This window comes from Bos taurus, chromosome 2 (assembly GCF_002263795.3).
Source record: "Bos taurus isolate L1 Dominette 01449 registration number 42190680 breed Hereford chromosome 2, ARS-UCD2.0, whole genome shotgun sequence".
Taxonomy (NCBI): domain Eukaryota; kingdom Metazoa; phylum Chordata; class Mammalia; order Artiodactyla; family Bovidae; genus Bos; species Bos taurus.
Window position 1 is genome coordinate 112,058,270 of NC_037329.1, and position 10,269 is coordinate 112,068,538.

Below are 10,269 nucleotides of genomic sequence, written 5' to 3' on the forward strand. Positions count from 1 at the left end.
TCCACTGACTCAAGAATATCTTTTTTTTACTTTACCAATGTATCGTTTTTCTACGCTGCATGCTCAGATATTCTAGTTTCAACGTGCAACTTTTGAAAACTAAAATTTAAAAATACTAAGGTTTCATGAATAACGAAGCTTAAACAAAGGAATTTGTGTGCATGTGCTTAATCATTCAGATGTGTCGCTCTTTGCGACCCCATGGACTGTAGCTCACCAAGCTCCTCTGTCCATGGGATTTCCCAGGCAATAATACAGGAGTGGGTTGCGATTTCCTCCTCAGGGGATCTTCCTGACCCAGGGATTGAACCCATACCTCCTGCATTGGCAGGCAGATTCTTTTATCACTGAGCCACCTGGGAAGCCCCAACAAAATACAAATGAATCCGCATGAAAGAGCAGCACGTTCTCTGTTAACCCTTCAGGGCACAGTAATCCCTGAATGTTTCTGATTAGACCCCTAAACTTGCTGCCCAAACCATTAGCAGTGACTCCAGGTCCCATGGAATTAAGCTGAATCCTCCATATTAGTTTATTACTCCTTGGGGGAATTCTCTGTATTTAGCACTACCAGATATAGCTCGGTTTTACTAGGAAATAGATGGGTATATGTAAATGGCTCCAGGCAAATATATCCCATAAACTGACAAAAAAAAAAAAAGAGGACAAGGTATAAACAGTATTCTTTCCCAGTGCCTCTCCACAGACAAGCACGACGAATAATTCTCTTTTGCGTAAAGCAATTGCCCTCCAAGTGTGACCAGCAGCATCAGCATGGACATCACTGGGAACTTGACAGAAAGGCAAACTCTGGGGCCCAGCCCCAGACTTACTGAACCAGGATCTTTGTGCTTTAACAAGATCCCTCTCCAGGTGACCCTGATGCACATGCAAGCCCTGAGAACCACTATCTAGGCAAATCAGACGAACAAGTACATTAAGCCTAGACAAGGGTTTCTCCAACTCGGCATTAATGACATTTGGAGCTGGCCAATCCTTTTCATGAGGGACTGTCCTGTGTGTTACAGGATGTTACATCCTCTACCCCCTAGATTCCAGGAGTACCCTCCCCCAGTTATGACAACCAAAATATCTCCAGATATTGCCAAATGTCCCTCCCCCAGAGGGCGGGGGGGAGGGCAAAAGGCAGAATCCTAGCATTTTACACTTGTTGCTGGAGTCATCAACCACTGACACTGCCTCAACTCAGGTTCTCCAAACGTGTAGGCCCGGCAGAAAGAACCTGGGCCTCAGAATCAGACCTGGGTTCAAATCTCATTCCCATCATTTACTGGCAACGTGACCTCGGGTATTAATAGTTACTTCAGTGCCCCTTGCACCCCAGTTTTCTAAATGGCCAAACGCTCATTACAATAAGACACCTACACTACATGTTCCATAAAACTCCCAGTAGGACCCGCAATAAAATGCACTGATATCTCCACAGTAAAACAAATGAATATTCATGCCACATGGGATAAATACAGATTACAAATACTCTCATCTATGGAGGTCAAGTTTTAGCACCAATGAGTTTTCAGGCCTAACTCACAAAAACAAACAAACAAAAACACCTCTGACTTTTACAATACCTTGAATTTTGGAACTGTTGATAAGAGAAAGTGATTGAAACCATCTCACCAGGAGATGTGAGGACTGGATGCAGTCACATACACTGGTCCAATTCTCTACTGAAAGAGGGAGGGGACTTTTAAAGGTTAACTATTGCTATTTTTAAAGTACAAATGCTGGGGGACTTCCCTGGTGGTCCAGTGGCCAAGACGCCATACTCCCCATACAGCGGGCCTGGGTTGGATCCCCGGTCAGGGAGCTAGATCCCACATGCAGTGGTTAAGAATCCGCCTGCCAATGCAGGAGAAGAAAGAGATGCAGGTTAGATCCCTAGGCCGGGAAGATTCCTTGGAGGATGAAATGGCAACCCACTCCAATATTCTTACCTGGACAATCCCAAGGACAAAGGGGCCAGGCGGGCTACAGTCTATGGGGTCACAAAGAGTCAGACATGACAGAGTGACCAAGCACACATGATGCAACTAAGACCCCCTCGTGCCAAATAAATGAGTAAATATTTTGAAAAAAAGAAAGATTTCACGTACACATTCTGAGGGTATCATTTGCTTGCTTTAAACTCTTTGATGGTCTCTCACTGCTCGCAAACTGAAGTCCAAATCTTAGCAGTGGCACACAAGGCAGATCCTTCTATAACTGGACACTGGGCCTTCAGCTCTCAGTACACTTTCCGCTCTGGGCATCTAGAAATAACCATGGTTCTGTACCGCCTGTGATTCCCTCCTGTCCTTTCCCTCTGCCTGGACCAGGGTAACAGAGACCACTCCTTTCACCAGTGATATCTCTTCCAGCAGGCTTTTCTTGAATCCCAGTGCTCACCCAAGGACCCTCCTTCCCCTGTGTCTCCCCAGCACCCAGGGAGTTGAGAGCACAGGGCCATCTCTTCACCATACCATCCAGCCCTTTGGGAACATCAATTTCAGCATGTTTTCTACCCACAGATCTAAGACGGGCCTGCCACACAGAAAGTGCCCAATAAATGCTTGTTTGATGATAAATGGTGGTCAGTGTTCTATTTCCTGGCTGGTTCTAAAAGGTCGGGGGCCATAAAATCATGAATCAGAAGTTATATAAGGGCAAGTGCTATGACTTTTGCTCTTTGTTCTGTCCAGGGCCTGGCACTCAATAAGGAGATTATTTCTAAATCTATAAATGAGTGAATAAACAAACGACTGAAGAATATGACACAGACTTATGACAATGTGAAAACAAACCACCATATCCAACAACAAAAAACCTCATAGCCATGTGCTTTCATAAATCTCAGAAAGTGTAGAACCTGTTTCAACCAGTGTCCTGCCTCCCAGGAAGTTCCATGGGCCTGAAACACAAATTAAAAACCCAAGGCCCCAACCCCCACCTGGTCCAGTCCTCTGCCAGGACCCTGCTGTGCCCCCATGAAAGTGTTTCCTGGAACACTTCAGTCCCAGAGCAGCTAAGTAATCACTTTCCATAAAAGACTGATCAACACTGCTCCTGGCCAGTAATCGCAAATACTCAGCAATTTACCCAACACACATGAGTCACGACTAAAATATTTTACTGAACAAAGACAGCTAACTTGTATAAAGTGATGTCTCCATCTATGTTCACATCATGCAAATATCATTATTGTGTCCTTTGTCTTTTTTTTTAAACAGTTCCCTCTTCTCCCTGAGAAGGACAGGAGACTTAGCAACTGAACAAGAACAATTTCACCCTGTGGCTCAGGCACCCCCCTGTCTCCCACTCCTTCCTGGTGACACACCCACATTCAGGTTTAACCAATCACTCTCCACCTCGTTGGCGGTCAGTGACTGGTAAATAGCCTGCTCACAACAAACTCACTCAAAAGCCAAATACAAAGGTCAAATAGGCACTGGGGGCTTCAGGTTTCCTCTTATCAGTGGGAGCAGGCCCTCAAAACTACCGACTTCAAAAACTAGACGACAAAAGGCTGTACCGTGCCTCCCGCTTTAACAAAACAGCACAACCTCCCTTCCTCCAGAAAGACTTTCCTCTTTTGCAATATCACCGTTTAAGAACACTCACTGCAGCAAGGAAACAGTTTCTCTCAAAAACATCAGTCATTTCCTCCAAATTCCCACAGTAAAGCCACTAACCTTTGAAACTTTTAAGGGTTTACAAAACGCTAAAGTTACAACACAAATAATCTCTCTCCCATACAATCACAAAACCCTAGAAAGACCAGAGAGCTGGACTGGGGAATCTTGGAGTGCATTTCTGGCGTCACCAGAATCTCTGTGCCTTTCTACGAACCTGTTTCCTCTTGGGGAGAATGAGAAAATCGCATAGGATCAGTGTTTCCCAAAGTATGATGGGCAAGACGCCCTGTTAACGAGACAAGAGCTGACTTGAGGTGCACAGAGATGAACGTTTTAGCCATCCATTTTTTATGGAAAGGGATAACTGGTTTTCCATTAACACTGGAAATATCAAATTTCTTTAAAAATAAAAGCATTTTTATTATTCTTAGGGTCTTAAGTGAGTCACTTCTGGGGAGGGGCGGGGGGGAACCTTGTTTTGTAAATAACAATTCAAGTGGTTCTAACAGCTGTGGAAAAGTAACTGATCTAGAGACCTGGTGAGCGCCAGAGAGAGGTGTAAACCCCAGCATAGAGCAGAAGAGTGCTGAAGCCCCGGGAGGTTTGTTTCAAGAAAGGGATCCCTGGCACCCGGTCCCGCGGGAACCAGAGGCCAGTCCTGGCTACCAGAGAAGGCGGCTTGGAACGGACCGCGGAGGAGACGCTTCCAGCTCTAGGCAAAGGGGCGGGGGGGGGGGGAGGTTGCGCGCGGGGGTCCCGGGCTCGAAGGGTATACCATGGGGGGTCTCGGACCGGAGGGGCGCGGCGGAGATGAGGGTCCCTGGCTGGGAGAGCGCAGTGGCCGGGGGTTGGGACAGGTGTCCCGGACCGGGAGGTGAGAAGCACAGACTGGGGTCTGAGACCAGAGAAGCGCGGCGGCGGGTCAAGACTAGAGGACCCCACAGGCGGGAACTCGAGGGAGGGGGTCCCGGCGACCAAGAAGGTCTGGCGGGGGGCGACGGGCCGTGGGACCCGGGGACCGCGGACGCCCCCACGCGGAGAGGGCCAAGGCTGGCGACCCCCACGGCCCCCATACTCGGGAGCCGGTGGAATCCGGGCCGCCCTCGTCGCGCCTCGGCCCCGCCGCGCACCAGCCGCCGGCCCTACCTGTCCTCGCTGGCCGTGATCACTCCGTCCTCCTTGGGGATAAGCAGCGCGGCCGTGACGGCGTCCTGGTGCCCCTCTATCTTGCTCAGCAGCACCGGGCGGCTGCTCTGCGGCCTGGAGTGGATCTCGGCCGCCATGTTCGAGCGGCGGCGGCGGTCTCCGCGACGGGCGGCCCATCAGCTGACTGCGGGCGGGCGGGGACCAGTTGGGTTTCGCTCCGGCTCCCTCGGCCGCGTGGGTGCCGCGCCGCCGTAAGCTCCCGAGTGCGTCCGCCGCCTACCGTATTGGCTGAGGAAGCCGCGCAGATAAAAAAATTACGTGGCCAGGAGAGGCCTGTAAAGGGCTCGCCTGAGAAGTGGGGGAGGTTACAAAGTTCGAAAAGGAAACTCACGGACCCAGGAATGGATTGAGCAGTTGGCGGTGAAAAGGAATTGTCCCTCAAACTAGAACCTATCGAAAATAACAATACTATACTGTATCCATTCTAAGAAGCCTTTGTTTGGACCACACCTCCATTCCAGACATGTTAAAGTGCGAAAAATAAGAATGCAATTTAGAATCTTTGAAAGGCACTCATTGAGTGGTGATTGTATACCAAGCACGATCCTAAAATCTTTATTGGGTTCAGTCAGTTCAGTCGCTCAGTCGTGTACGACTCTTTGCGACCCCATGGACTGCAGCACGCCAGCCTTCCCTGTCCATCACCAACTCCCGGAGATTGCTCAAACTCATGTATCAAGTCGGTGATGCCATCCAACCACCTCATCCTCTGTCGTCCCCTTCTCCTGCCTTCAATCTTTCCCAACATCAAGGTCTTTTCCAATGAGGCAGCTCTTTGCATCAGGTGTCCAAAGTATTGGAGCTTCAGCATCAGTCTTTTCAATGAATATTCATGATGGATTTCCTTTAGGATTGACTGGTTTGATCTTGCAGTTCAAGGGACTCTCGAGTCTCCTCCAACACCACAGTTTAAAAGCATTAATTCTTTGGCCTCAGCTTTCTTTGTAGTTCAACTCTCACATCCATACATGACTACTGGAAAAACCATAGCTTTTTTACATGGGTTATCTTCATCCAGATAACAATTTAAGAGGTGAAGAGGTAAGTGCTCTCGCAGTCTCACTTTGGAAATTACAAAACTGAACCATGGAGAAGTTGAATCACTTGTTTAAGGTCACAAAGCTATGAGAAAGAGAAAAGCAGCCTTTGACTTCTAGGAGTTGGCTTGGTACTGTCAGTCAGACTTGGGTGTTGCTAGGAGCTGGCTGGGTGCTCACAGCTAGTATCTGTGGAGCATAAATGTTGCTGAACCAAATTTGGATCTGTTAGCCCCAAGCACAGCAAAGCTACTGCCACCACACTGTAGTGAAGGAAAGTCAGAGTTAATTTGCAGGTTGGCTTCCCTGATGGCTCAAACACTGAAGAATCTACCTGCAACACAGGAGACCCAAGTTTGATCTCTGGGTAGGGAAGATTCCTCTGGAAAAGGGAATGGCTATCCACTCCAGGATTCTTGCCTGGAGAATTCCATGGACAGAGGAGCCTGGTAGGCTATACAGTATGTGGGTTCACAAAAGAAAACACCAAAACAAAAAACATGACTAAGCAGCTGTGTAAGAGACGCAAGGAGAGCAGGCAGCTCATGCTCAAAAGAGCCAATTCCCAAAATGGCTTTCAGTGAAGGTTTTAAAGGCAACATTTGGGGTAAGGGTTGCGACTCATGACTTTCTTCTGGTTGCTTGGTGGTGACTGGCTATGTTTAGAAATCTTAATCATCAACCTTCTGGTTTCCACTTGTCTAGGGTACTGGTACTTTTGGTCAGCCTGTAGACACCATTCTCCACCTGAGTGGAGCGGGTCTTAGTTTCTGCAAAACAACTCAAAGATATGCATCAGATTGCTAGACTCTCCCTTGAGGAGGAACAAGGACTGTTACCACTGAACTACTGTTTAAGCTACTATTACTTTTCTTGATGACCGCTTTTCCTTTGTTTCTGTGTTCCCTCACTCCCCTAATTAGTAACCACTCTTTGGAACTCAGGAAAGGTCAGTGACTCCAGCCTTTTTCTGTAAACAAAAAACTGTGGTCCCCCGTTTCCTTTAATACTCCTCTCTCCAACTATATTAGTAGATCATTTATTAGAGTATTTCTCTCAATTAATGAAATACTGCAAAAATAACAGTTCCTTGTGCTTTCTTCAATTTATTTGAATGATATTCCATGAATTTTCAGTATTTCACATGCAATGTAACACAAAGCCCAATCACAATCCCCTCTCACCTCTTCTGAGAGAACTTGCTTCACCCAGAAATACATAAGCTTGTTTTACCATATGTGTCATATCCCTCTTTTCTTCTCTCCCTCCCCATAGGGAACCCTTTTACAAACTGGAATGAACCATTCAGATTCTTCCTCTTGATAGGTTAAGCTAAGAGATCTGAACTGAGTTATATGACCTGTCAAAGAAAAATGAGAGCTGGACAGTAGTTAATACATTCTATTTAGGAACTATTTAGGAACTATTCCCCTAAAAATAGGGGAAAAGACACACCAGCATAGAACTGGGCTCAGTTTCCAATACAGCATGGACAAGTGGCGATTTTTGAACTGTGGTGTTGGAGAAGACTCTTGAGGGTCCCTTGGACTGCAAGGAGATCAAACCAGTCAGTCCTAAAGGAAATCAGTCCTGAATATACATTGGAAGGACTGATGCTGAAGCTCCAATACTTTGGCCACCTGATGCGAAAAACTGACTCATTGGAAAAGACCCTGATGCTGGGAAAGGTTGAAGGCAGGAAGAGAAGAGGATGACAGAGGCTGAGATGGTTGGTTGGCATCACCGACTCAATGGACATGACTTTGAGCAAGCTCCAGGAGTTGGTGATGGACAGGGAAACCTGCCCTGCTGCAGTCCATGGGGTCACAAAGAATTGGATATAACTGAGAGACTGAACTGAACTGAAGTGGGGATTTAAAGCCAAGGCGTAGGGTAGAGGTCAGTGACTAGAAAAGTACCAGGAGGAAACATCAGGGGTACTAAGGGATTCTGCCTAAACTAAGTTGACAAAATTTTTACAAAAGGCAGGCCAGGGTGATCAGACATAACTGGAGGATAGTAAGGTTTATGAATTTGATTAGATATCAAGGATTGTCAGACATTGGGTGGGAGGAGCCTCTCTAAACAGACTTAACTTTATTGCTGAAACTGTGATGCAGGCCTGTCAACAGGGCAGACTGGAGCCTGAGGTGGAAGCCTTGTTGAGAAAAGGGCTTAGAGAAGCCAGACTGAAGTTTGGTCAAGGAGAATCTTTGCCAGATCCTAACACTGGAGATTCTTGAGCTAAGTCGTAGCATGCTTTGGGATGGTTTTGGTCACCACCTCCTGTACATTGTTATGAACCAGTTTTCAGGGAGATGAATGTAAGTGAGATGTGTCCAGGAAGAAAGGAAGGAAGAAGATTGATTACAGTGGAGGCTGACTACAATAACCTGGGAGAGGGGTAGGCTGGCCATCAGGTAGCTCCTATGGAAATAAACTGAAAGAAGACTTGCCACCTGGACAAAAGAGGGTATTTGTGGAAATAGGAACAACTGAAGACATAGCAGTCCAACCTGGGTGACTATGGGGGATGCCATTAACAAGTAGAGAGATCACAGAAAGAGGTGCTCTTTCAATATCTACATGTTTTGTGGGCAGTTCAAAATTTGAGGATTCAGTCTTCTTTTGTGACTTAATATTAAGTTTAAAAAATAAATTAACAGTTTGGTAAGAAAGCAATATTCATTGGAAGGACTGATGCTGAAACTGAAGCTTCAATACTTTGGCCACCTTATGTGAAGAACTGACTCATTGAAAAAGACCCTGATGCTGGGAAAGATCGAAGGCAGGAGGGGAAGGGGACGACAGAAGATGAGATGGTTGGATGGCATTTCCTACACGATGGACATGATTTTAAGCAAACTCCAGGAGATGGTGAAGGACTGGGAAGCCTGATGTGCTGCAGTCCATGAGGAGGCAAAGAGCTGGATCCGACTGAGTGACTGAACAATAAAGAAAGTGATATAATGATATTGCTAAAGAGTGAAAGATAAAGAAAAAAAATGACATAAATCCACTGTTCCCATTTTGACCCATTTCTCCCATCCTCCTCCCCCTTTTGCTGTAAAACAGTTTGTACTTAGATTGTTTTTAAATAAAAATGTTTATTTTGGATTCAATAATCTCTTAGTCTAGGGCTCCTAAAAGGAAGGCTTCTGGAGACATGCCAGGTAAATATTTGTCCATAAACAGCTGCTAGATTCATTGTCTTGAACTCTTTAAGACTACGCCTTGATAAGAAGTATTTTCTTGTTAAGAATTTAAGAGTTTTCTTTAAACATGAAACAGCTTGTCTTACTTTAATTAGGACAGAAGGAACAAGAGCAACAGACAAGATGAAGAAACTTCTTCCAGAAATTTCTGGACCCCAAAGCCCATGAAGCTCTGTACACTCAAGAGTGATTAATATCCAGGTAGGAATAAAAAGGTCAAATTACCAGAGATAAAATTGTCAACATCCACTGGATCATTAAAAAAGCAAGAGAATTTCAGAAAAACATCTGCTTCACTGACAACGCTAAAGACTTTGACTGTTTGGATCACAACAAACTTTGGAAAATTCTTAAAGAGATGGGAATACCAGACCACCTGACCTGCCTCCTGAGAAATCTGTATGCAGGTCAAGAAGCAACAGTTAGAACTGGACATGGAACAACGGTCTGGTTCCAAATTGGGAAAGAAGTACATCAAGGCTGTATATTGTCACCCTGCTTATTTAACTTACATGCACAGTACATCATTTGAAATGCCGGGCTGGATGAAACACAAGCTAGAATCAAGATTGCAGGGAGAAATATCAATAACCTCAGATATGCAGATGACACCACCCTAATGCCAGAAGCGAAGAGGAACTAAAGAGCCTCTTGATGAAAGTGAAAAAGGAGAGCAAAAAAATCACTTAAAACTCAACATTCCAGCTCGCGTCAGCACATATGCTAAAACTGGAACGATACAGAGGTTAGCATGGCCCCTGCACAAGGATGATATGCAAATTTGTGAAGCATTCCATATTAAAAAAAAAAAAACAACAACTCAACATTCAAAAAGCAGATCATGGCATCCTGTCCCATCACTTCATGGCAAACAGATGGGGAAAAAATGAAAACAGTGGCAGATCTTCTTTTTCTTGGCCTCCAAAATCACTGTGAATAGTGACTAAAGCCATTAAATGAAAAGATGCTTGCTCCTTGAAAGAAAAGCTATGACCAGCTAGACAGCATATTAAAAAGCAGAGAAGTTAATTTGCCGACAAAGGTCCATCTAGTCAAAGCTATAGTTTTTCCAGTAGTCATGTATGGATGTGAGAGTTGGACCAGAAAGAAGACTGGATGTTGAAGAATTGATGCTTTTGAACTGTGGTGTTGGAAAAGTCTTGAGAGTCCCTTGGA

General features: G+C 45.6%; 1 protein-coding gene and 1 pseudogene across 1 annotated transcript in view; one reads left to right on the forward strand and one right to left on the reverse strand.

Moving 5' to 3' along the window:
* The window catches only part of WDFY1 (WD repeat and FYVE domain containing 1), a 51,933-nt gene extending 46,964 nt beyond the window's left edge, over positions 1-4,969 (reverse strand). The window contains 1 exon segment of the mRNA NM_001046542.2: positions 4,782-4,969. Coding sequence (NP_001040007.1) covers positions 4,782-4,918 — 137 coding nt within the window. The 5' untranslated portion in view covers positions 4,919-4,969.
* Positions 4,970-9,801: 4,832 nt separating this feature from the next.
* LOC112443612 (uncharacterized) lies at positions 9,802-9,896 on the forward strand (annotated as a pseudogene).
* The last annotated feature ends 373 nt before the right edge of the window (positions 9,897-10,269 follow it).